The 27875-nt window shown below is 37.5% G+C and overlaps 1 protein-coding gene across 3 annotated transcripts in view; it reads left to right on the plus strand.

Moving 5' to 3' along the window:
• Positions 1 to 27465, plus strand: part of TTC26 (tetratricopeptide repeat domain 26) — a 45607-nt gene extending 18142 nt beyond the window's left edge. For 2 of the 3 annotated variants that reach the window (XM_030451815.1, XM_030451831.1), the window contains 9 exons: positions 2331 to 2386; positions 4143 to 4196; positions 4606 to 4669; positions 10732 to 10820; positions 16392 to 16475; positions 18732 to 18801; positions 21581 to 21687; positions 24820 to 24953; positions 26327 to 27465. In XM_030451815.1, coding sequence (XP_030307675.1) covers positions 2331 to 2386; positions 4143 to 4196; positions 4606 to 4669; positions 10732 to 10820; positions 16392 to 16475; positions 18732 to 18801; positions 21581 to 21687; positions 24820 to 24953; positions 26327 to 26438 — 770 coding nt within the window. In that variant the 3' untranslated portion in view covers positions 26439 to 27465. The remainder of the gene's footprint in view (positions 1 to 2330; positions 2387 to 4142; positions 4197 to 4605; positions 4670 to 10731; positions 10821 to 16391; positions 16476 to 18731; positions 18802 to 21580; positions 21688 to 24819; positions 24954 to 26326) is intronic. The other variant, XM_030451822.1, reaches the window with a different exon arrangement.
• The last annotated feature ends 410 nt before the right edge of the window (positions 27466 to 27875 follow it).

The following is a 27875-nucleotide window of genomic DNA, read 5'->3' on the forward strand; positions in this document are numbered from 1 at the left end:
ACCCCTTCCTTGCCTCTTTCATGGCTTCAGGAATTACATTCATTCATCTGATCTCAATTGACTATTTCATGTAATGCTTTTTTGCTTTGAAGTAAAACGTAATTTATTTCATTTTCTGTTCCTCTGGAAAATAGTGATGTAAGAGTCTTCATGGCCTGCAGAGAAGAGCTTTAATTGCGTGCTGTCAATAAATCTACTTTAGCAGGGTATTGAAGATTTCTTGGGTTGCAGGAGATGGTTTTGTCAGTGTTCATATGTTTATAGTGAAAGGACACCTCTGCTTGAGTATGTGAGGATGCATCCCAGTAAGTTCATTAGAAAATCTGAGCATATGTAAACATAATACATTGGAAAAGCTCTGCAAGCTTTTTGCAGTGTGATTTACTTGAAGTTTCAGATACTAACAGATGAGTAACATTGTTGTGATACCTAATCAACAAGGTTGGTGAAATTTAATATTTGTAGTTGGGGTAAATTCTCTGTGGTGCTCAGTTGTATCCAGGACTGCTTGTTCTGTCTGCTCGTGCAAGTGAGACACTGCCTCATCAGTTCAGTTCAGCTCAGACTGTGACAAATTTTAGAATATGCCACTACTGATGACTACTAGTGGTTATAGAAATTCTTATTGTAGCTAATATTGTGCAATGAAACCTAACTAATCTAACTTTGCTAATCTGCAAACATCAGTCTTCACAAAAAATCATTCTGTCCCCATATTGTTTTATTAACTAAAGAGTGACAAAAAGGTTGTTTAAATTTCATATGAGATTATTTAAATTTTCTCATGGTTGTACATCAGGCACACATTCTCAACTAAATTAAAATGGTCTTGTATATTGTATATTATTATAAGTACATTATTTCCTGCTTTACATTGTATAAGTTTAGATAAATAACAGAATCACATTAGCAGTGAGAAAGAACCTCTTGGGGTCTCTAGCACATTTTATCCAGGGTAGGTCAAATTAGATCAGGTTGCTTTAGACCCTTATCCAGAAAAACATCAAGTCAGAACTTGCTCTGTTCCACCTTGTGTCTGCTCCTCTACATCTTGTCTTATGGAATTACAGAATCACAGAACTGTCACAGTTGGAAAAGACCTCTAAGATCACTATGTCCCACTGTCAGCACTCCCTTTCTTTGCCCTGGTAGTTCTGTTCTCACTAATGTGATTCCATGTGTACTTGGCCTCCATTGCTGCAAGGGTGCACTGTCAGGGCCCCCAGGTTGCCTTTTAGCCAGTCCCCCCCTGGCTGTCTTGTTGCTTAGGATTGTTTCAAACCAAGCAAGATACAGGATGTGCATTTTTGTCTTCACTGAATTTCAGGAAATTTTTCTCAGCCTACTTCTTTCCAGCCCATTAAGCATCTCTGTAGCTGAGAGCTTTTTCCCCAGTCTGTTATCGCCTGCAAACTTGCTGAGAGTACTCTCTATCCTGAGCTGAGCTAGCCAAAAATAACAAAAAAATCCCACTATTTCTATTGAAAAAAAATTACTTTTGGCTAACCTAGTACCTTGTGCTGGCTCACTACATGACTGTTCAAGGGAATGGTAGGAAAGCAGAGGGAAGCCTGTCAGCTCTGATGTGTCTTGCTTTAAGTCACCCTGGAGTACTGTCCCCACAGTGTATGGATAGTAAGTACTAGCAAAAAAATGTTTAGCTTGATAAGGCTTGTTCTTATGGGAAGCTGGTATAATGCTGTATTAGCAAAATTTTGACAGTAAAAAAGGGCATTTTCAGTAGGTTGACAAGCATCTTTTTTGATTTAGGTAAAGTTTAGGGATCAGTTCAGCTTACTTATTTCTTGAGTGGTCAGGAAGTTTTGTTTATTGAATTGAAACTTTATTTTTAAAAAGTTTTATACTAGCAATGCTTATTTACATATTAGAATTAGGATTGGGTAAGAGCTGCTGAACACATTTTTAAATATGGATAGGGAAAAAAAGTTTTTCTTCAGAATCATGTTATCCTATCCTCCTGGAGGTGTAAATAAATATGAGAAGAGAGAGGAAGATGTTGGATTTATTATCTTGACCTTGTACTGTGAAGAAGGCAGCCACTGGATTATGAACAAGGCAGCCAAGTCATCTCTGCTATGAAAATTGTAGTAATAAAGAAGCTATTACTCACACCATGTTTGTTGTTTGAGTTCTAGGAAACCATCACCATTGTGATATAAATTCCCAATGATTTATAGTTACTTTTCCCCTCCTGTCTAAATGTTTTATTTCTTCGTCTGTGACTATTGGGGAATGTTGTAGAGGATGAGTGATTTCTTCTAATACAGTGTGCTATGACTTGTCATGCATTCTAACGTCTGGTATTTCAGATGATGTGCAGGAGGCTTATAACCTGATTAAGGACCTGGAACCTACAGCTCCACAGGTAATTGGAAACTGATGTCATGGTACATAGAGGCAGAGGTTATAAGCTACTATGAAATCTGCCACATATAAATCTAGTATTCTGAGGACAGCTTGCCCCATTCTCACTTGTAAAACTCCTCTGTTTTACATCTTTTCATCAACAGTAGACAATGTGCATGCATAAAGTATTACATCTGAGCATATATGCATACTTAGTATGTTTATTGTCGTACCACCTGCATCCCTCTTGTGTGCAGACTTGATTCTAGTGAGATGAGCATTAGTGCACAGACAGGAGCCCTCTCCCAACTACAGCTGCTTATCACTTCTGCCCTGGTGATCGTTACCATCCCTCAGTTCAACTAGCTCAAATGCTCATGTGGTTCATCTTGAAGCAATGTCAATAAAAATTAGCTAGATTAGATTAAACTGTTTAAATAATAGGTCTTTTCTAATTACATCTCACTTTGGCTGCAGTGAGTGAAAACTGCAGTGTCCTTTGGCTGCTACTGTAATTTTCTTTTGTGGCTGTTTCAACATCTTTAGTCTTTGATTTATTGCTCTTTGCAGTTTATTTTCCAAAGGTCACATAGCTGGGCATGAAAGGGACCTTTCATGAGTCTGTGTGAGTATTAGATGGAGGGAGGGAAAAGGAAAACCTCAAGAACACAGATCTGGTGATTTTGTGCTGAGGAATGCCTTCTGCTGTTGCTTTTCACTTCTTGCATTTTTAAGTGTAGCAAGACTTACTTTAAGTTTTCTGCAGCTTTGGTCCTTTAGCCTCTGTTTTCCTTGTATATGTGCCTAATATAGATAACATTATATAGTTCTAGATCCCATTCTGAAATTACTATCTCCGTTATTTTTTTCCATTTTTTCAACTCGTGCTTGGAAGGAACTTCTTTCTGCTAAGACTTGCAGAACTCCTTCAGTTCTTCTCAGACTTCATCCTTGTCATGACATCTTTAGGATAAAAATTCATCATCTGTAAGAGAGTTGCTGTGCTAAAACAATTACTCAGTATTCTGGCCAGTACTCTGATTGTTTCCTTGCACTCCACTGATGCTCTGTGTACATGTCTCTTTCACTTCTTCTGTATTCACATCTGTGACAGGGCTGTCCAGGTTTATCGGGAGTACCTAGTTCAACAGGTTTATAGCTATAACTCTTAACCTTACAATTTAAGTAAGACAAATGAGGTTATAGCATGCTGAGAAAATCTCGCTCAAAGAATCAAAGTATAGTTATATCTCATAATAGAGATTAGAAGGTACTCTACTCCTATTGCTGATTTCAGTAGAGTAACATTACCACAGAGCACAAACCTCTTGACATTTTTGCCCTGATGAGAAACACTGCATTTCTGGGAGAAGGATGGTAGTGTTTATGGTTGGCCAGTATGCATACTTGAAGTGGGATCTGTGCATTAATATAACAACATTGCACTTGATTATTGGTCATATGGTGGTGAAGAGAGCATGACAGAATGCTGTTGTGTTCCTTCTGGTGCATTGTCTTTGGGCATAAGACTTATCAGAAAACCCATTGCACCTTTGCATCTCGCATATTTATCAAAGTAACTGCCTAACAAGTAGTTTTTTGGGTTTTTTTTGCAGTAACTGCTATTGTGCTGAAGCATTATTATATTAACCAGCTCCCTATTTAACTGAGTTGGGATAGGATTGAATTTAGGAAGCAAATAATGTACAAGTAGGCTTTTATGTGAAAACTCCTGAAACCTTCACCTTCTATTATACATTTTGCTATTTTTTCAGGAGTATGTCCTCAAAGGAGTGGTAAATGCAGCACTTGGACAAGAAACAGGCTCGGTAAGTGAAGTCTGTGAGGTTCTCCAACTTCTCCAACAGTGGGATATGAACAGATCTGTAGGGACTGGAGTAAAGGAGGCAGTAATTTCTCAATTAGATTGCAGCATCTCCAAGTCTCTCAATCTTCTTTTGAACAGTACTCAGTCCAGAATGAGTAAGATGCAAATTTCTGTTCCTAGTCCTGACAATTAATCAAGATCAATTTGGCTTCTCTGTCCTGCTTCCAAAAAGCGTGTTTTCTTTCTACAGTATGTCTAGGGAACATATAGTAGCACGTTTACTTTTTCTGGTTTTACTTCAGCCCTGGTTCCTCTTTTAATTGTTCCCCATCTGTTCCTCAGTGTATGTTCACAGTATATTGTAGCATCAGCCCTGGAACTCATGTTGGATTTTCTTTTTTCTCTCCCAGAAAGATCATCTGAAAATTGCTCAGCAGTTCTTCCAGTTGGTGGGTGAGTCAGCCAGCGAATGTGGTATGTATGAAATGTTCTTTCTCCATTATGTAATCCTTCTTGCAATGTCCAAATACATAGCATCATATCTTTTGTGTAACTGGTGACTGTTAGCATAACTATAGCTAGTCATTTTGTTGCTAAAGTATGAGTAACAGAAAGTCTAATTTATAATCTAAAACAAATTTGCAGGTTCAAATTAGAAGGCTCTCCAAACCCTACTGTATGAATTTGCCTGGAATACTGCAAACTGCTAGTCTTTGCTGACAGACACTGTGGCAGCATTCCTTTGACTAAAAATCCCCATTATACAAACAGAAGACAACAGCCTAATTAATAAAGTGCATGGCTGAAACCTCACAGGTACAAATCTAGGACTGCTTATGAAATCTTATCAAATACATAGAGTCCTAGCATGGAGTGTGCCCTGGAACTGAGGGTGATAAAAATGTAAAGAAGAATTCAGCCACAGAGAGAAATGGAATGTCTGGGACTAACTCCTTGGCTGAGTGAAAAACCCAAACATTATAAAACCCAGATGAAAAAAACCCAAAAACAAATTATGTATTTTAGATATTTATTCATTCAATAAGCAAACCAAGACCCATTTTCCCTTGCCAAAGTAAACTCAAAAATCTCAAACCGAAATAGCCAGTAGTTGAAACACAAAAATTCAGCTGAACTGGAGCTTCCCAGTTTCCTTTGTAGGCATTGTCAGCAGGACTGTTTCTTCAGGTGGGAAACTTATGCATGTTTATGATGCAAGAGCTCATGGTCCTCAGAGACAGAATGCTTTCTCCTGCGTCCATGGTGACTAAAGAGAAGGAGCTCAAGAGGCAGAGCTGATGAAACTTTCAGAACTGATGAAACTTTCAGAAATACTCTTGAGCCATTCTGTTCCCTTTGCAGCCCTTGTACTGTTGAGATTGTGCAGCAGGGAGCTTGCCTTTGGAAGACTGGAAGTTAATCCATTGATGAGCTTTCCCTAACACACTACTCTTAATTCTTGAGTCTGTCCCCTTGGAGTCAGGATCCCAGCTAGCAGAAAGAAGCCATATGAGCTGCAGTAGCAGACAGCTCTGTTAGTGGGCACATAACTAACTGGGTTTGTGATGCCAGTAAGGCCACAGGGTGATTTGTATAGTGATAGTGGACTTCTTAATATCCATAACAGTCATGGAGGTGTGATGAATAGCCATAGCACACATGGATAAAAACAATAACAGAGGCAGTCTGAGAAAAGATATCCTGATAAGATGCATAGTGAAAAGAAGACCTCAAACCAAAACTGAAATTCTTAGGAAGTCTTAATTTTTCTAGGAAATACTGTAAAACCAATATGCTAAACAAGACAGGCTAAGACTTACAGTATGGTTGAGGGGGAAAAAGGGGGTGGGGGGGAAGAAGGAACAGAAACACAGTCTGCATTAGAATGGTGGGTTAATTGAAAAAAAGATGAGTCTATGGGAAGGATTTGTTACAGCTAACAGTAAATGGAAACATTTGTACTGCAAGCAGCTTATACTTTAGTGTAAAAACTGCCTTGTCATCTTTTTAAAAACACATGGGAGGAGGCTGACAGGCAGTTCAAGGTAACTCCTTTAAAGGCAAAATAGTGTGAGGGATTTCTTGTATTCTGAAATGAAAGAGAGGTGGAGGTCAAATAGGAGGCAAACCTCCTATTTGAGGCAAACGGTTCAATCTAGATAGGACATAACAAAAAGCAAACACATGTAGACTAAGTATGTAGGTGCTTTTATAAAAAAATTAGATGTTTTACAAGATGAATGAAGAGTAAAACATCTAATTTTAGAAAAGGAAGCTATAAACATAAAGTATTCTTTAAGTGTGATGGGAGGAAGGTAACACATGGGATATTGTTAGTATTTCATTTACAATGGTGTATTGCTACATAGATTATGCCAGTGGAGAAGTGTTTCAAAATACTGTAGAAAGCTTCTCTCAAAATAAAGTAAATATCTTTTCTTTATCAGGGAATAACATTAAACTGGTTTAAATTACTTGCTCAGATAGTAGACTTATATTGAGGCTAAATTATTCACCAACCAGCCTGGATTGGAACAGTGACTGGCATATTAAGGAGGTTAGAGATTTGGTATAAATAGATAATTAAATAACAATGTGAGACTTACTCTGCCCATGTTAGCGTAGTAAATGCAATGACATGGTATGATACAGAGAATTAATTTTTAAATGCTAAGTTTTCCTCTTTCTTAGGGAACACAGAGGTGAGCAGGTGACTGTAGGCCGATACAGAGAGTACATAGAACTTGATTTGAAATTTTACAATGAAAATCCAATTTTGTTCTAATTATAATCAAATTTGAAATCCATGTGTTAGCACACTCAAAGATTTCCACAGTACTAATTCCAAAAAAGGAAGCTACATAATAACCTTTCTCATTTCTAACAAAAAATGTTTGGTGAAGTAGCAGTGAAAAGGATAAAATGCACCTGATTTCAGCACTTGAAAGAACCTTTTGTTTCTTTAGAGAAAGGGCTTTTATTCATAATTAATGAGATATAAGAGACAAATAATGACATGGCTAGGTTTGCCAATGGTACAAAATTACCCAGAGTAGGAAAAATTAAAGCTTCCACAATGATGAAAGCTGTGGAAGCATACATGAGACTGGGTAATAATATGCAAATTAAATTTAGCTTTGATAAATGCAAAGTAGTACATAGGCAGAAAAAATAAACTATGGTTGCAAAATTATCAGAGAAGTTGAAGAGAATCCTAGGAACTGATGAGGAAAGAGAACAAAACAACAGTAATTACTGTGTCATTGTATACAGATGTGGTTCTGGTATGCAATTCTGGTTCTTGCATTTTAAAAAAATGTTAGAACAGAAAGGGTACAATAAAGACAACAAGGATGATTGGAGAAAGGGAGTAGCTTCTTGAACAAGAAGAGATTTAATAAGGGATCATAAATGGCCTGGAAAATTATGACTGCGTTTGGGTACATTCATGATACAGAACATCATTAGTGACAAGGAGAAGAAAAATAGAGAAAAAATACCATGCCATACAAAAAGAAGCATTGAAATAAATCATCACACCAGACAATTAAACCAAACAGCATTAATTACTTTTTCACATAACACAACTTACTTGATATAGAATCTTGCAAGAACCAGAAGATATAAAGAAATGTGTAGAAGAAAAGTCCATGGGCTATTTAAGACAATTTTTTCAATGATGATTTAGGAAGTCTTCAGTGCAGATTGTTGGAAGCTGGGAGAAGCTTCAGAGGAAATGGCATGACATACTGCAGCGTGTACTGCATGTGCAAACAGAACATCTTCTTCCTATAGCTCTAAATTCGTACTCAGCAAGCTTCTGAACCAGATAGAGACTGGATTCAATAATAATAATTTTTATGTCCTTATATAAATTAGCATATTAGCAACTGTTGTATTTTGTGGTCATTTTTTATATGCTGCCTTTGTCTTGCTGGATTTAGAATGGAGAATAGACTTCTCACTGTTTGTATATTTGGGCTTTTCCTAAGTAGCCAGCCCTGCTATTCAAGGATGTAAGTCATGCTTCAGCACTTCCCACTGTGTCAGTCCTTGCAAGAACCTATTACCTCTAGATTGTCTGTTTAAAATCTTTATCAAGTTACTTAACTGCTTTGCAGATTTATAATAACAAAAGTAGGTTGTGCTTGCTGGAGCGGGGAAATCCTATGCTGTGTCTTTGCGTGCAACAGGGCCTACAAGTCTCCTCATCTTAATGCGGATTATCAAAAATCAGTGGATTAAAATGAACATGTGGAATATTTTTTCAAAACAAGGTCCTCTCTTTCTGGCTCGCTCATTAACTGTAGAAAGCCCTTGACTGCTTTAACAAAAAAATAGCAGCAAACTATTTAGGGAGATTACAATGTCACATATCTGTAAAGTCATTTGGACTAATCAATTAGGCCCTTCCCTATTTTTAATTAGATCTCTGACTTGGAGGTTCCAGGAACATAGAGCAAACAGAGTTAATGGGAAAATCCTTTCCAATACATGTATGCCTATCATCTCATATTGGAAATTATGTACTTTAAAAGGAGTAAGGGTACCCAAAACAAACAAACCCACACCACCAAAAAAACCTGCATGCATAAGGGTCAGCATTCATCCTCTAGTGGCAATAAATAATACCCAGAACAGTAGCTTGATCTGTTGTGTTCTTTTTAAGCTTAAATAAAATTCTTAATCCCAATGATATGAAATTGAACTGGCATTACAAAGGAGGATATAACTAGATTTTTATAGCTAATTCTCATGCTCTTCTCCAAGTGTCTTAACTGGGTAGAAACTTAAACAAATCAGATTTCTGATACAAGTTTAGAAGGAAATAGGGCAAGAAGAACACTAGTGAAAGTAAATAACCATTAACATTTCCCTTAAATGCAATGTTTCTGGTGCTTAACATAAGTTTTCCAAACTTAGTATATTGGAGAAAAGCACCTTTTTCACTTTCTAGTGTTGGGTAGGATGAATGAAACACTTCTGGATTTTGTACAGTCTTCTCTTTGAGGTATTCTGTGGTCACCCTAAGTAATGTTTCAAAATGAGAAGTTTTTCCTCTTCGTGCATGAGTCACATGGGATGAATTAAAACTTTCAAGCTCTAGTTTTCCTGTCACTGGTAGTACTCATTGCATATATACGTCATGATAAGTATGCCTGGGTGTAAAAAAGAACAGAAAAGGATACAGTCCTGTTTCTGTTCCCAAACAGTTCTCTTCATAAATAACCAAATAATTTTCTAAAGTTGAAGAACTGAATAATGTGGTTCAGATACAGGTAAGGATGGATTGCCTCTATATGGAAATAACAAGACATCCAAGCTCAGTGCCAAAAGATTAAAAATGAGAATATTCTTCTTTCCTTTGGAAATGTATTTTAAGTTTTAATATAGTGCTTTCAAGGAATAATTACTACCATACCTTATTTAATGAAGAATGTATGATTTTGCATATGTACAATGTATATTTTGTGCTGTGATATGGACTCAAAATATTGGTCAATACATTAAATTTCTATATACAGAAAAGATATTTTAATTTCCTAGTGTGGATGGATTGATGGTAATCTAATCTACAGTAGCAGATTCCTTCAGGTAGCTTGGGGATCTTATGTCCTGTCACTTTTCCAAACTGTGAAAAACATGCTCTCTAATTATTGTTTGATAATTAGTGAAATATTAAACATTTGATATTACTTGAATTAATGTCTTTCCAGCTGATATTTGGGTTCATCAGTCTCTGACCGATCTCTGCTGGCTGGGCCTAACAAAAAATAGTCCCAGTAAGCTTACTTTAGAACCTCTCAAAAAGCTTGGAAATAGTTGTTTATTAACACAGCTTGCAGTTTCAGAGTAGATGATAGCACAGTACAGTGGCAGCAGTTTATGATGTCATAGATGGTAGCAAAATTTACTGATACTCATCTGAACCAATATGCCTAACATATATGGCTTTACCACTTGTGAACAATGTGATAAGCCCAAGTGCTTGAAAATTAATTTTCATATTGTATTTCATCATTGAGCGTTTTTTTTCTGTGTGTGTATTGTTTTTTAATGCATATATATAACACGGTATTTTCATTGTCTCCTTTATTCTTTTACTGTAACTAAAATTAAAATATGTAGAGTTTCTTTGTCCAAGATAACTGAAAAGCATAATTTTAAAGAAAAAGGCTATAGAGTAACAAACTCAAGCTTTGTATCAAGTGTAATTTCCTAAGACTAAGCTGAATTCACAGTAAAATTATGCTGCGTAAATTGTGTCATGGAAAAAGCCTATTACTTGAACAATTTTTCTCTGTAAAATTAGCTGTTGAATGCAGTCTTGCAATAGTTATTGTATGCTGTAAAGAAAGTCGGCAAGATGACTTAATAGTTTTTCTAATCTGTAGTACAGTTCTTTACCTTGAAAAGACAAGTTACGCTATTTTAGAAGCAAGTAGCTTTCATAGTTGCCAGCAGTCTTGATAGTTATTTTCATTACGATGTGATTTTTAAATTCTACAAATCTGCATTTCTCTTTTGAATTTTAGATACCATTCCAGGGAGACAGTGCATGTCCTCCTGCTTCTTTCTTCTTAAACAGTTTGGTAATGTCCTGGTTTACCTCAACTCGGTCAAGGTTAGTATTTTTATTTAGTATTGGTAATATTCTAATGTATGGAATCACTACATATGGAATTAGGCTCTACTGTGTGAGAAACTATGTAAGCATAAAAAGGTACAGAAAAGCAATAGAAACAACAAAACATAGGAAGAACAGTGGGAAGTATAGCAAATGGATCAAAATGTAAGGAAGCAGTCTAGTTAGCATTGTGCAACATGGTGGTCTTATCACACTTGCAATTTAATCATTTCTGGTGGCACCACAGAAGACAAGATAATTAGAGGAAGGAAGACAATGAAAGAAATTGTGGATGTTTATGGGGTTGGCAGCATGGAGGGGAAAAAAATTTTTTTTTTAAGACTTGTTGAATAAGTGATGAGATTACTGCCACTGGTTAATAACTGGGAACATTTTAATGAACAAGACTGTGCAAGGAAGACAGGACATGAAGCACCCTGAAGAAATGAAACTCATATTTTATAAAAATTTATTTTATTTTTATTGACATTTTATATGTCAATGAAGGTTTAAGATAGGGCAGTATTACCAAAGAATATTATTTTTGCAAAACTAATCTGAGTGGTACCCTGCAGGCAATGTTGCATTTTTTCACAAAGGAGATTCCAGCTGTCATAATGCCACATGATCAGATCATTAGAATTCATTGGATAAAATGGATATAACTTACAGATACTCAGTTATAAATCAAATGTGAGGAAAGAGAGAGAAGCTGGAGTGTGATTATAGGGTTAAGCGATCACAGTCTTGTTCTACTGATTTGAAATTAGAGTTGTAAGAACTCTGTATTTGGTAGGAAGAAGAATGAGAACCTAAAAAGAAATTGTTAGGGAGATGCATTAGGTGAGGACAATGACAATGTTCTAAAGAAAAATACATGGCTGTAATGGTGCCAAAAGCATACGATAAGTGAAGAATGATGAAGGTGTAGTGTTTTTAAGCTTTGGAAGGTCATTGAAGAATTCTGAAACAGTTGCAGCCACTGGAATGGCTTCACAGTAGTGGAAAGAAGAGACACCCCAAGCTGAGGCATGTAGATGGAAAAATGGAGAGCTGGAAACTACAGTGAGATTTGCTTTGCCTAATCTTGAGTAATCTAAAAGTCAGACTTCTGGTTACAACTTATCACCTGGTCTGTCTATAGAAAATGGGTACAGATGGTAATTTCCAGAGGAGAATACATCCTATGTAGTTCATGCACTTGGAATGGTATGAGTTACCCCATAGAAATACCCAGCTCTTCCCATTTACCGTAAGTCCTGAAACAACTAGTTCTAACCTGAAAAGGTTAAAGTTAAATGCAATTACTTACCATCTCCAAGGTTTATGGGAAAGCTTAGAAGTGAGAGAGAGAGAGAGCAAGAAGGGGAGCACCTGAGGTAGCAAACTGAGTCATCATTCGTATCTGAAAGCAAGGCATGGCTAGTGTTTGTAAAAAAGAACTAGAAGCAAACAAGACATTAAACAGAACATAAGAGATTGAAAGTAGGCAATTGGGTGATCAGAGGGGAGGTTGGAGTCATGAGGCACGTGAAGGCAAGGGGATTAAGAGAGACAATTCTGCATCTGTGAGTGTGTAAAGGAAAGTGTTGTAGGAATGGTTGGAAAGAAAATCGAAAAGGAAAAGGAAGAGCACAGAATACTCAGTGCCATTTTATAAGATGTAAGAGCCCGTGCAGAGGTAAATACAGATGAGGAATAGCTCTAATGTTTAAAAACTATTAAGAGGGAGGCAGAATTAATAACAGGTATGAGTATGCAAGTCTTCAGTCCTGCTATATTTATGAACTAGAAGAAGAATTTTTACCATGTCATGTTTGGAAGAAAATATTTTAAGTGTGCATAGTAGATATGAAGGGTTACTTGACTGCTTGTTTGGATGTTTTGTTTTGTTTTGTTATAAAAACAGCTGTTTTGCCCAAAGCATGTAGAGCTGCTGTTGCAAGTTGTAACATATATGTCGATCTTAGCTTCTAATCTGGACTTCACATACACATGGCCTTTGGCATCAGTAACCATATATCTGTTTTGAGTTTACCCATATTTAGGCAAAGATATTTATTATTATTACGCCAGTTTTCACAGTTGTAATGTGACTTCATTTATAAAGATGAAACAAAATGTTATGCTAAGTAAAGAAAAATGAGTATAGAAAATATTTATGTATTTCATAGCACAATGGTATATATACTGTTATTCAAAATATTGGGAACTCCCCCTTCAACTGCAGAAAAAAAGATGATTCAGAGAATAACTAGAAATTGAAATACTGGATATTTAGGAGAGAAGTATTTGATATAACTGGACGTTAAGAATATAACATTAGATGAAATAAGAATTAGAATAAACAAGGTAGATTTGAAACCACCATTTCTATTAGAAGAGGCTGAAAACAAGATGCAGCTTGCTAGATTTGCAGCAAAATCAGATGTTTACTAAGGAAATGCATTTTGTCCCTCTCAAAACACAGTTGTTTTATGGAACTCATTGTCATAATTCAAGGTTTGGCTGAGGGTGCAAGTCTGAAAGGTTCTATAGACTGTAATTAGCAAGCTACAAAACGATCAAGCTTAAGTAAAATATGTATTTGTTAAATTTTTGAAGGAAATCATAAATACTGGTACTTTGAGTTATAATGCTGCTGATAAATAATAAGGTACAAAGTTTTCTGCCTACCAGCACTCTCTTTGCATGGTCCTTCTGAAGCAGTTGGCACTTGTCATTTTCTAGCTGACCCTATAGCCACTGCTCAGATTTACTTGGGTCATTCCCCTCATCTTCAGGTCACAGGGATGCAAATAATTTTTCCCATACCATTTTACAGGCAAAGTTTAGGTGTCTTTACAGTCACCTTGGAGTTTCATTCACAGGAATCAACTTCAGTAGAATCTCTGCAGCTCTTTAACTGGAGTTGTGCACTGTGGAGGTTGTTTGCATTGTATTCTCTCAGGAAACACCACCTTCATCCATGATTGATTAAAACTGCTTTAGGCATTAGAACATCTCAAAGGACACCTAACTCTGCATGTATTGCCAGCTGCCCTGAGGGTGACATTATGAAACCAAGGATCAACCAAGAAAACAAGCTAATTCAGGATCAGCTGAGTTCTGGTCACAATGACCACTTAATTGTTCAGCTGGGTATCTGAGCATCTAATTGAAATGGACACTCAGAACACAGTTAGTTTTATGAGAAGATTGCAGACGAGTAAGAAGTCTGCAAAAGAGTGAATTCCAGTAAATATAATGGAGTTTAAAAAGAAAGAAAAAAAAATCTAGCTGCTGTGAATGTGTTGCACCATCAGCAGCACTAATTTGTTTTTACTGGGTTTGTTTTTGCAGCAGGTCTGGCCTCTAGCACTAATACAGCCAGGATAGAATGTCACAGTTTTTCAGTTTGGTTACTGACAGAGTTTCTTTTCTATTCTAACTCAAAAATACTATGGGAGGCTATTTGAACAGAAGGAACTATTTATGCAATAAAACCTGCATCTTTGTTAACTCTTTGCTTTGACTTGTGCTGGTTCACATGAAACATCATTCAGGAAGAATATGCTAAAGTGTTGTGATTCTCATATGGTGAAACCAGTTAGTTCACCCTGAGGGTACTGAAATGTTTTCACAAACTGAGCTTGAGATTCATCTGATTGGTTCATCCTCTTACTTTTACATAGTTTGATATATTTGCTGGCTCTTTTGGACCCTATCATAGACTACTTGGGTGAAACTGAAACATCTGGCAAGTTGTGGCCACCCCCTACCTCAGATTGCCAGGCACTGGCTTGGTGCAAATGGGTGGACTGGAACAGTACCCTTTGTTGACTATCTGTAACAGGGAAGGAAAGAAGTTCCTCAAGTATCCCTACATAATGAAAGAAGGTAAAGAACAGTGGGAAAGTCTCTTGTCCCTTGCTTCCCATATTTTTGTACAGTTCCAGTTGTGTACTTCATTCACTCCAATGAGAGAAAAAAAATTTGGTTTTCCTAAAGAAGTTCTGCTTCTTTTATAGGTGCTACACAAGGAAAAAACATTTAATTTCCCACACAAATTGCTGCTGTGCACACAGGAAATCTTTTCTTTCAGTAACTATAGTGGATAAATTAGCCTGCTTTTTTCCCATGCTCTTTCAGAAGCACTGCACCTTGATCCTCAGTCCCACTCATACTTGTAGCTGTGGTATTGTGTTGCACCTTAACTCTACCAGGTCTACTGATGCAACAGTACCAGACAGTGCTGATTACAGAACACAGCTGATTTTTGGTCATACAATTTATACCTCAATCTGGACAACTGCCCATGATAAAATCTAAGTTCATAGAATCATAGAATCATAGAATTGGCTGGGTTGGAAGGGACCTCAGAGATCATCGAGTCCAACCCTTGAACCACCGTTGCGGTTGCTAGACCATGGCACTGAGTGCCACATCCAGTCTCTTTTTAAATATCTCCAGGGACGGAGAATCCACCACTTCAGTGGGCAGCCCATTCCAATGACGGATCACTCTTTCCGTAAAGAAATTCTTTCTAATATCTAACCTAAACTTCCCCTGGCACAACTTAAGTCCATGCCCTCTTGTCTTGTTGAAAGTCGTTTGGTAAAAGAGCCCAACCCCCACCTGGCTACACCCTCCTTTCAGGTAGTTGTAGAGAGTGATGAGGTCTCCCCTGAGCCGCCTCTTCTTTAGGCTGAACAACCCCAGTTCTCTCAGCCTCTCCTCGTAGGGTCTATGCTCGAGTCCCTTCACCAGCCTGGTTGCCCTCCTTTGGACCTTTGGTCCTTATTTGGGTCAAACCTCAGGCTAAGCTGTACCTAGAGTTTTCTTTCCTGCTTTGGAACATTCAGATTTTCATAGAAGAGACAGCTGGATCAGCCTAATGTGTTATTAAGCAGATATGACCAGTCTAATATTATGGGAGAGAAAAATTCCTACACTTCAGAGAGAGAGAAGGGTGCCTGTAAGCGAGACTTGAGCGTAAGGAAGTCCTATTACATGGTGTGCTGACTGGTTACAGCAGTGATACTGCAGCTCCAGCTCCATCATGTGATCCAGTGTGTCTGACTACCATCTATCATATAACCAGATCCACAGGATCTCTTGTTGAACCTTGAGAAGTCTTGGGAAAACAAACTGTTCATCTTCTTAAACCATTAGAGAGTCAACTGCCTGTTTACCACCCGAGTGGTGAAGTAAGTGCTGGGGAGGTGAAAGAGACCATGGCAGCACAGCATGCCCTCACATGCCCAAAGTGAAAATTATACCTACAAAAGCTGCCACTGCAATTCTGAGCTTGGAGCATTCTCCAGATCTCTCATGGTTAATACTGTGGAATGTTCCAGCTGTGTTTGTAGTCTTGAACGTAGGATGGAAAGCCAGTCCATAATTTTCTACCCACTGTTTATAAATGCCGTATATTCTTAGTGTGAGTTTTTTTTTCCTTCCCACTGCCTTGATATAGTCTACTCAGATTTGGGGGGGCAGGGAGGAGATTTTAATGTTATTATATCATGGAAGGAGGTTTTCTTTTGTTTATTTACATGAATTTTGTCTACTTGGCTTCTTTTCCAGAGTTATTTCTACAACGATGACACTTTTAACTTCAACTACGCCCAAGCCAAAGCTGCCATGGGCAATTTTAGTGAGGCTGAAGAGGTGTGTATGTACTTTCCTGAAAAAAACACAATGGAAACATTTCTCACATACTCTCCTCTTTCCTTCCTTTCCTCCCCCCTAGGTCTTCACATTGGTTGAAAATAAGCAGCTTGGGTGGAACATCAACTTCCCCTACTTAAAGCAACTGAAACTCTCAGTGAACACTATTTCAGTAAAGATTGTGTTGCTAATCTTGTAATGTGAGGTATATGGGTAGTCATGCTGCTTGTGGTGCATCACAAGAGTGCTTGCAGCTATCTCTAATTGATCAAAGAATGCCCTCTTAATCAGATTTCCTGCGCTTTGTCTGGTATCTCAGGCAGTCTTATTATTCAGAATGACTAGGGCATCCTGAGTGAGTAAGAGACAGTGAATAGTTAAGAGCTCCTAGGTGTCCCTAAAACGTTGTATTAAAAAAAAATAAATTTTAAAACCATTCTTCCTCTGGGAGATGTGGGAGGAAAAGAGGAAGTGCTCTGTATCTTATTCAGCAGCATCCAGATGCAGCTGGAAGAGATTAACTTCTACACACAGCATTTTTTTATGTCTATGTAGAGTAAAAACTTAATTACAACTAAAATATGCAAAAACAAATGGCTATTATGAAGATGGAAGCAACATTTTCCACAACACCAGAAAGAAGACAAGCCAGAAAGAAAACACTAACCACAAAGTCTTAAGTGAATCATAGAGGTTTGGTTGCTTGGGGTTTGGTTTTGTTTTTTGTTTTTTAGGGGGGGGGGAGAGGGTTTTTATTTGGAGGTTTTTTGTTTTGCTTTGGTTTTGTTTGGTCGGAGGTTTTTTGTTTTCCTGTCATTCTAACTTTTTAACTCTGCAGGTTTCTTGATAACAGAGCTCCCGCCCCAGGGTTTTTGGTTGTTCCCCTCCCACCACCCCCAGCATCCACCCCCTTTAATTTCTATGACCTGAAATTGCATCTCTGTTTAAGAAAAATACACAAGACTGTCAGGCAAAATTAATATATATTTCAATTCCCCCACCTTAATTTAATTAGCTTAATTAAAATGCAGGTGAATATCTTAAAACTATGCTAGCAGGCTATGGTGATAAAAATGATAAAGCTGTAAGCAAGCTTTAGCTACAGCCAGGCAACAAAGAAGCAGAGAGTTGTAAACTGCTGTTAGTACATATTTTTCCCCTTAGGTTATTACAAAGTATTCTACATAAATTTGTGTTACCTAGCTCAGGTGTTTAAATAAATGGATTATGTAATTACAGTGGCTTGTCAGTCCTAATGTCTGATCTTTTCCTGTGATGACACACATAAAGATCACCCCCAGTGTCTCATAAACTTGTAAAATATCTCCATATATAGCATGTATTAACTTATTAAAAAGCTTAACTTCCCTGGACATAATGAAATTAAACCTATGATAAAATGCTACTTATGCTGATAATGCTGCTTTATTTTTTTTTTCTTTATTTCTTCCCCATCCCCCAAATTACAGGGTCAGCAATATGTAACCAATAAAAATATCAATAATTTGTGGAACTCACTGTTGCAGTACATATATGTGCTTCTATAAAGGTACTTTGGGTTTAGCCAGTAGCATCCTAGTATCTTTTTAAATACAGCTGCAGAGAGGCATAAATAGCTTTGGGGTTTTTTTCCTGTGAGTAAAGCCAGAATACATTTTAAAATTTATACCTTCATCCAATGCATGTTTTTAGATGAAGAAAATTGTAAATTAAAAAATTGTATTTATACAGTAAGTTACAAAAGATAAATGTTTTGCCTCGGAACCCTACTGAAACCAAAATGGTTAAAAAGGGCTTGTTGCTGACCCGGAATGATCTCTGACATGGATGAGGAGGAAGGGCTCATACATATGTGAAACTTCTGGTATTTCAAGAAGATGCTAATGCAATTGCTTGCATTGCTTTCTAAACAAACACATTCCAAATAGCTTTTCCCAGAGGCCCAGTGTTCTTTTGTGCTGTTAGTGTTGCATGGCCGCCCACTGGCACTTGCTCAGAGCAGGCCGCACCCTCCCCGCAGCTCCGCAGCGATCTGCAGCTGCTGAAGCCCCTGGATAAGCAATGGCACCGCTTGAATCCTCCACCTGCCCGGCACTGAGGCTGCCCCTCCACTCTGCTGACAGACCCGAGCTCTCCTCAGCAAACAGTTCTTCGTGTGTCTTAAGCCTTAGCTGCGTGTCGAAACGAGGCAAGTCTGCCTTCAGTTTGTTTAAAAGTGCCTGCATGTATAATCTTTTATTTTCCTTCTTCCTGCAGGTGTTCCTTTTGATCCAGAGTGAGAAGATAAAGAATGATTTTGTTTACCGTAGCTGGCTAGCTCGCTGCTGTGAGTCACTTCACCCTCAACATTGCAGAATGCAGAGCCTCCCTCCTCTATTGCATCAGTCTTGGCAATCCACTTCTAAATTGAATTTTATGTCGTAGGTGGATTCAGGGCTGTGAAAGTGAAAAGCTGATTGCACGAGTTACAGTCTGGGTGGTTATTGCACCTCTCATACATCTGGCTTTAGTAAGCAATTACTGCTTCAGTGCAGTGCTGCTATGGTTTGATCAATGCAGCTTTGTCCTAAGCAGTGAACCTTTTTCTTCTCAATTGTCCACTCAATTGCATGAGTGAAGATTTTCTGCCTTAAAAGACTGAGTTACAACTCTGAAATGTTCAGAGTAAAACATAAAACAGAAGCACCCACACTGGCACAGGAGTCTGTCTGACTCCAAGAGCAGACAATGTCAGATGGCTGGTCTAGGGAAGAGAACAATCAGGCAAGCATATTTGGTATTTGTCTTCCTACCATGGTTACTCTTTGTGTTGTCCAAATTCTTGTCCCTCAGTGATGTCCTCTGTAATTTCCATGGTGTTTTTTTTGTTTCATAGACTTTTCCTTTCTTCCCTTGAAACCAAAAAATTTGCTATGTTTAATAGCCTTTAGGAAGTTTTATTTAGTATTTCTGAGTTAGTTTTTAAAACATTGCAGAGCACACCTCAGTACAGGTACAGCTGTATTGCCACATGCAAAATAGTTTAGAGGTGGGCTTTTCTGATGACTCAAGCCTGAGACTCCCTGGGATATTATGTTTTCCTTACAGTGCCTCAATACAAAAATGTTCTCTTATAATACAATTTTCAGTAGTTGTTCTTGGAATGTAAATGCATTTTTTGGGGGACATTGTCATATTGCAGATGTGGTCAACATCTCTAATGTGATCTTCCCAGGCAGACATCACACCTATGGACATGTATCAGTGTCTCTCTTCTAGGACATGCCAGTTTATTTCCTTTTTCAGTAAGCTGCAGTACCAAGTTGTGCTTGAGTGTTTTATATATGAATGTTTTATGTGAATTTTTTTGATGGGCAAACTCCCATTGCAAAGGGAAATCATGGTTGTTCAGTAGACAGTGTTCATCCCTTTGATTCCATGATACAGTAGTTCTCTGACATCTGGGAAAGCAGAACTCTTTGAAGGTGCTACTTACTATACAAGAAATAAAGCCAACACCACATTATCAATTAAAAATTTTCTAGCTCTTTTATAGGAGTTGCTGTTTATTCTTCACCGTGCATTTTGACATTCTGAATTCTGCCAGAGTTTCAGTAGGGCTGCTGTATTCTTCTGTGTCTGTCTTAAAAATTTGATTTTTCATTCCCAAACAGCTACTAGAATTCTTGCAGAAACAACTATTCTTGATTAGTATAGCTATCTTTTGTGTCAAGCATGTAAATTACCAGTAGATCCTTCTGGATAAAAGCTACTGTAGAAATTAGAAAGTATAATAATACGTTCATGTCAGAGTATGATTAGGTATTAAGTCATGAACGATTCAATGCAGAAATATTTGCAAAGGGCAAAAAGTACCATAAATTCATATTTTTAGATGCTAGACAGCCTTTTTTGTTTGTCTAATATTATTGTACCATTTGTACCAAATTCTTCTTGAAGAAAAAGTTTGAAACCATTGAATCAGCACAGTATTCCATTTCTCTAGAGAGATGGGTTGGTATCTGGAAATTAAGACCAGACTGTTTGCCAGTGTGTATGGTATCTGGAACTGATGAAAGAAGAATCTGATTTGATGTCTTTCTGCATCCTAAATGAGAAGTGTCTATAAATTCTGTGATTTTATGTGTTTTTTGTTGGTATTACCACCCTTTCTACCTGCAACATATTATTGGCACAGCGGGCACAGATATAAACAGCCCCTCTCTTGAAAGAGCATAAGAGTGGTTCATGTGTGAACAGCCACCTACTCTGTGAGTTGCTGGTAAGACTTGAAAAAGAAAGGAGTAATTGATTTTCTTTTTTCCCAGTATTTGAATGAGTCTGGAATTATCAATATCAACCTCACATTCAACAGAATAAGTTCCTATCTCCTGAAAATATAATTTCAGAATTTTCTGTTCAAACATCCTGATGGAATTTCCACTAGCTGAGATGGAAGATTCAGATTCTTGTATTTATAATTGTGTATAGCAGTGATGTTTAAAGTTAAATGCAAGTGAAGAGTTCTAGTCACATAGGCAAATTTAAACCCAACACAGAATCACAGGTATTTGGAAACATTTTTTCTAGTAGATGCATAATGATAAGTTTTGCAATGCTTGCAGGGGCTTTGTGCTCCCTTCTCCCTCTGGTTTGCTGTGGTTCATGGGAATTGAATGTTTAACTTAAAATGGGCACCAAGTATTAAAAACCTCGATTCATTGCCAAATAATTTTATTCTTTGTTTTAAGAACACATAATACTAAATCTCACCATCTAATTGGATTGCCACTTATCATTGCCCTGCATAAAATAGCTTCTCTCATGCTTTCCATTCTGCTTCTTAATCACATCTGAAATCATGACAGTTGTGCTTATTGCTCTATCTCTGAAATATAAGTTAAGAAGTAAATGCTATAATTGTTCCTCTTGACATTGGTATTCTCTGAAATGCTGTTATCGCTAGTAAGGCAGAAAGACAAGTTTCCCTTCCCAGCTTCATTCTTATGGGGTGAGGCATGCGTTTACACTAAGCAAATAAATTTGGGAACATTTATTCCACCTGCCATTGAGTATTTTGCATGGCATATTCTTTTCACAATCCCAGCTTTTTGTTCTTATTGCAGATATTAAGAATAAGAAACCACAGATGGCCTGGAATCTCTATTTGAAGATGGAGACCTCAGGGGAGTCCTTTAACCTCTTGCAGCTCATTGCAAATGATTGCTACAAAGTGAGTCTTCTCTTTAGAATTTGGTGTACGACATATTAACTCAGTGGATGCATCAGCAGACATTTTTTTTACACTTTCCATAATTGTCATCAGTAGTGAACTTTCTTTTATAACAGTGTAAAAGAGTTGGCAAGAATTAGTCAGTATTTTAACCTACAGGCCTTCTTAGTAGACAACCCACTGATTATAACATAGGTAAATTAATGCATGCTTGAGCTATCAGTAAGGGTAACAGTTTCTTCTACTAAGGATTCATTGTTCGTAGAAATGACAAGAAACTTTGTAGAAAAAAAAAATCTGGCATAGATTCAGCAGGGAGTCTCATGCTGCATTTTTTTCTTGGGCAGTGGTTTGTTTTTTTCCTTGAAGATCATAATGGCAATGGGAGATACTCCTTTGTTATTCATAAGGAAATGGAAAGAGAATCCCCAGAAATGCCATTCTGTCTACCCAAGTAGGGAAAAGAGACGGGGGGGGGGGTTGTAATTATTAGAAATCAAACTACTCAGAAAAAAATTGTGAGCTTAACTGCCTACCATAGCAGGATCCCTGGTAAGACAATATATTCTTGTTTTGAACCTTTTCTAGAGGGAGCTTTTAAAGAGATGAAGTTAGACTAAGTTGTCAAACATTTTTAAAAGTCAAGCTAGACAAGACAATGTCCACTTTAGTAGGGATGCTCTGAACATTTTAGAACAAGTTAAAATATATGTTACCTTACTTGTACTAAGCTTCAGGATTGTGTGTAAAAGCTATGTTGATAGCTAAGAGATCTTGGAAAGATTACTATGCTTCTGCCTAAATTCCTAACATCTAATTCTTAAGATAATGTCTATATACAATGAGACTCAGATCTGATTGAAGTTTTCTTGCTGTTCTGCAAAACATGAAAAGAAAATATGGGAGTTCCATCTGCAGGATGGATGTAGAGGCATATAAAGAAGTGCTTAAGAGGCTTGTAAATGCCACTATAGGAGAAAGAAAAAAATACTGTCCTATGCAAAGACTACTGCTGTGCAAGATTTCAGTAGACAATAATAGAATGCTGTATATAGCGTGCTCTCTGTCATCTACAAGGATGATTGTGTTGGGACCTAGAGGGGTAGCAGCTCAGTGTTAGAAGGAAATTATGTTCTTTGGAAGTGTCATGGTGAGGCACAGGTTCAGAATGCATTGTCCAGAGTTTATTGTATCAGAAGGTGGACTGAAGTTCTTTGGGGAACAACAGTTTTAGATTTAATTTCAGTTAAATGTAGAATTTAAAGGCAGACTTTAATTTTGTGATTGTGCAAATACAGTAGTTTGCTGTTTTAAGAAGGTGGATCTGAGAAGAAACGAGGAACACCGATAAGAGACGTGAAGCTTGTAGACCTGGTGCAGTAGAGCCTAACACAAGTAAATACACAAGAGCTAGTAGCTATTAGCAAAGACTTATTAGAGATACAGTGAACTTGCCACCATAGAGGAAAGATAGTAAACTTTATTGTACTCTAGAGGAGAAGTAGCTCCAGACTTTGGATTTATCTAGAGTTCTTTAAAAATGCACTTAGAGGACTAAATTTTTCAGCCTTATATGTCTACACATGGCCATGACTGCTCCAAAGACCCATGAATTTAATTTCAAAAATTGTTACAATAGTCTTGTAGTTTGTATTTCAGCTCTACCAGCTGTTTGTGCCTTTTCCACTCAATGGCAAAGCCCATGTTGTTTGAGTTACGTAGTGTTTTCCAGCTGTTTCTGAAATGCTATGTTGCATTATATTGGAGGTCCACAGACAGCACCATAGCTGTAACTTAAGAAGGCAGTCACACTGGGCTTCACCCAGCAGGATGGTGAATGAACATGGATGGAGCAAGGTTAACAGCATCCTGTGACTAGGAGTAGCTGCATGCCTCGCTGCAGGTAGTTGTACAGTGAGGAAGCTGGGATGCAGCACTTCTGCCTAATTTCTTGCTGCTTCTCATGCAATAGCCCATTTTATCCACCTAAGGAACAGCATATGACTTGGGGTAAAAGATTTCCTGCTTTTATATCAACTAGAACTAGGACATTAATCTAGTATCTGCTTAACAGAGCTAGAACAGATGCCAGTTTGGAGAGACCAGTATTCATTTTTTTAATTTTTAGCTGACATGTCTGTTACTGTTTCTACTCATTGTGTTTACTCCCATCCAATTAAGTGCTTGCCAATCACCTGTGGCTAAAGTCCTCATGTGTGAAGAAAAGGGAATTACTACTCTAATTGTTTCTCTGACTAAATTATCCAGACATGGCTCCCACAGCCTGTCCTTTTGTCTCAGCAGATGCAGGCTTCTAGCCACCAAAGGATGGGAGGTTGTACTCCATCCCTGTTCTGTGCTCTCACATGGGAAGATTCTAGCCACAAACAGCACTGCTCTCCTGGCTTGCCCAAGTGAAGAACACTCAGTCATAGATGCAGTCCACCTGAGTCATGCCTGCTCTGAAAGACCCAGTTACTGCAGTCACTCCTTTTGCACTGACTGTTGCCAACCAACTTGCTGCTTGTTCTCATTTACGAGTAAAGAATCTAAAACAGAAAAGATGGGTACACAGTGGATTTTCCTATGCTCAGGAAAATTTTAGGCTCTAGAGTCACTGGATCTTATTTTGTAATGTACAGTAACAATGAAGAAGAAATCTGTCTCTAAGCCCAGAAGATACCCACATATGTCTCTGTGACCATCTCCAGATGAGGAAAAGCTGTTCAATTTTCAAATATTTGGACTAGTTTAAGTTGATATTCTATCAAGGACATTGGTATAGTTGGTACAGTACTAGAACTGGGCACCTCATTAAGAAAAATGTTCTGTAACCTCATGTTATCTGTATATGATCAAAACAACAGTGTTGATCATTACTAACTAATTAAGTTCACAGTGCAGTTTGTCTATAATATGTTCAAAGACACAGACCAGTAATATTATAATATCATCTGTTTCCCTGCAGTAGAACTGAAATGTGTCTGTTCTGTGTCACTTGCTGCCTGCAAAAAAACAGGCAAATGCACATTGCTTCTGTGACTTCCTACTGATTTCAAAAAACTTAAAATTTTTGATCCTCTTCTGAAAGACAGTCAAATAGTCAGGAATAATGTTTTACTTTCTGTGCAGATGGGTCAGTTTTACTATTCAGCCAAAGCATTTGATGCTCTGGAAAGACTGGACAGTACTCCTGAATACTGGGAAGGCAAGAGAGGTGCTTGTGTGGGTGTCTTTCAAATGATCTTACTTGGCCATGAAGCAAAGTGAGTATTCTGTGGTCTATCTGAATTTATTTTGCTCTTTTCCTATTTCCAGTTAGCTGTAAGCCAATATAATAATCTTAGCTTTAGGACTACATATCCTCGTCCAGTTCTTTGACCTTTCAGAGAACAGAGTGGCCAGTGGTTCCATATGCAGTCTGCAACTGGAAGTGTGCCATCCACACCAATAATTCTAGAATATATGGTGGGGAATAACTTACCAGCATATGCTATGATCTCTATGAAACCAAAATACATTAGTCATTATACTAGGAAGAGCTAAGTCATAAATGTAGTGTGTCCATGAACTGAGGAAAGAGAACATCATTTCATATTCATGATGTAAGAATGGAAAACTCCCATGGCATTTTAAGGTTCAGAGAACAGAACTAAGGAAAGAGTTAATCTGTGCTATAGGAAGGACACAATTTCTCTAAAAAATTAGTAGACAAGACTTTATTTATGCTAAAATTTGCTTTTTGAAGACACTGTCCAGGTCAGGCAAATATATGTCTTTGATGAAAGCTTAAAGGAAATTATAGGTGTTTAATGATAATTTTGCTTCTGGCGTGTTTCACTGGATGGGAGAATGAGAGTAGTGAGGCTGTATTTAAGAACTGGTCCCTCATAAATATTCTGCTGTGATGCCAGATGGCCATTGTCCCCTGGCCAGAGCTGCTGGTTCATACATGGCTGGTATGTATATATCTTGGCTTCTACATCTTCCTTGTGTTCCCTTCTCTGCTGTAATAATCTCATTAACTACTGCAGCCTTCCACTGTCCTTTTAGTAAGCAGATGCATTAAAATCCACATAGCTTGCCTGATTTTCAGTATGCACACAAGTTCATGCTCTAAAGTAGCTGGCAAACTTCAGCTTCATATTGGTTTATCCTATTGGTAATGTTCATTTCCATGTTATTAGTATTTATGTGTCAGGTGCTTTGGCAGCATTAAGCTACATGTTGCCCTACTGAAGACTAGCAAATAACATTAAAGAAAAAAAAAATTGTTCTGCAGAACTATTTTGCAAGAACTATTTTGCAAGAACTATTTTGTATCTTTACTAGATACATAAATTCACACCTGTGTGCGCTAAGCTCCAAAATAATTTCATTTATCTTTTTTTTTTAACATTCTTTTTTCTCCTTGTTACAATTGTATACAAGATCTTTTTTGTTATTGTTTTGTTTTTGGAAGGGAGGCAGTGGGTTTGGGACCTAACCTACAGTATGGTTTTGCTTATTCCTGCTCTACAGAGCAGTGGACCTCTCTGTCTAGGAGCCTCCTTTTGCAAAATCGTTTGGTTGTGGACAGCTGTTTATTGTATCAGTTGCATCTCACCCTCATTTGAATCTGTGTCTTACGTCTTTGTAGAGAGACTCTACGGGAAGTGCTGCATCTCCTGAAGAGCACTGGTAATTCTCAAGTAGAATACATCGTCCGTATTATGAAAAAGTGGGCCAAGGAGAACAGAGTCCCTGTTTAAGTCATTGCCACAAAATGAGCCGGCTCAGTTACTACCATCTGTGTGGCTGTGAGATGTGGGTCTTGGTTTCTCCTCTGCATTCTGGGTGTCTCATTCCTTACAGGACTACAGACTATCAAGCAAGCTGGCACAGCTGGGCAACAGCATAATGCAGTGAGATTGCAAAACATTCAGCAAGTAATTTTTTTCATTAAAGCTTTATTCCTCCTTTTTCTGTTGCACCGCTCTAGATTTCTCATTCAAAGCTTCTCATCTTTTTAGTGGTAGCTCAAACTATCCACAAGTCAAAGTGCCCCCCAAATGTTCCCCAGGTTTCTCAGCACAAGTAACTGGAGTGCTTTGTGGGGTTTTTCTTCAGCAAGTCTTCTCGCCTCTCGAGGAGAATCATTTGTTAAATGGCTGAGACTAAGCTACTTCAACATGAGGTAGTACATGGAAAGTAAAGAGGATGATGGTGACAATCAAAGGCCAGTACCAGGATATCAGATAATACATAAATATTTATATATATTACCTCTCTGGGGTAAAATACAAACCTTATTCTGAGCACTATCCTTTTCTGGATAAATCTCAATAACTAATACCTTCATCTTAAATTTTTGTCTGTAAGGGTTGTTTTCTCTCTTAGCATTAATTCTGAAGATGAGGGTCAGTCAACCCAAAATGCTACAGTCCAAAGTGGCTACTTGCTTTCTAGGTTGGTTGGAAAGCATGAATGTACCATCTTTTTCAGAGCATGGAGATCTGACCAACTGTATTGTTCAATCTTGCTTCAAGATCTGACACTCAAAACATTTATTCATGTTAATATAATTCATGTGTGTAGTTTAGCAAGCTGATAATAAAAGAACTGGATGTTTTGACTAATTTTCATCAGCATTTATTGCCTTAGTTAGCAATACATTTATTATATTTTTGAATTTATTATACTCTCCTGTTTTCTAAGGAGAACAGTTCAGGGAATAGATAATTGTAAAAAGTCAACAATTGTAACATAGAAATGTATTATGTTTTGCAGCAAAAAACATTTTAGTATTATTTGTAAAAGAAAACTTTTACAAATATTACAATTACAATTATTGTGAAGTACTTATGAAATATTTTTTTATCTCTTTGGGAGAAACTCAAAATACTGTATTCTTTACTGTTTGTGTTTTGATTAAAGCTGTTAATTAAATCCAGAGTTTAAAGTCTTGTTCATCTGTGTCACTTCATACTGAAAAAATTGAAATAGTATATTTATTTTGCTATGGAATAGGGCAGATTTGTGACTAAACGTTAAATGTGTATTCAATAATCCTTCAAAGGCAAGTCAATGGCCTTAGTCCTGTTTTTTTATGGTGGTTTGATGCTGAAAATAAGGAGACTGGGTGTATAGGGAACATATACACCTTTCTGCCATGTCAGCATTGTACGTGAGCCAACAGCGTGTCCAGG

Source organism: Calypte anna, chromosome 1 (assembly GCF_003957555.1).
Source record: "Calypte anna isolate BGI_N300 chromosome 1, bCalAnn1_v1.p, whole genome shotgun sequence".
NCBI lineage: Eukaryota > Metazoa > Chordata > Aves > Apodiformes > Trochilidae > Calypte > Calypte anna.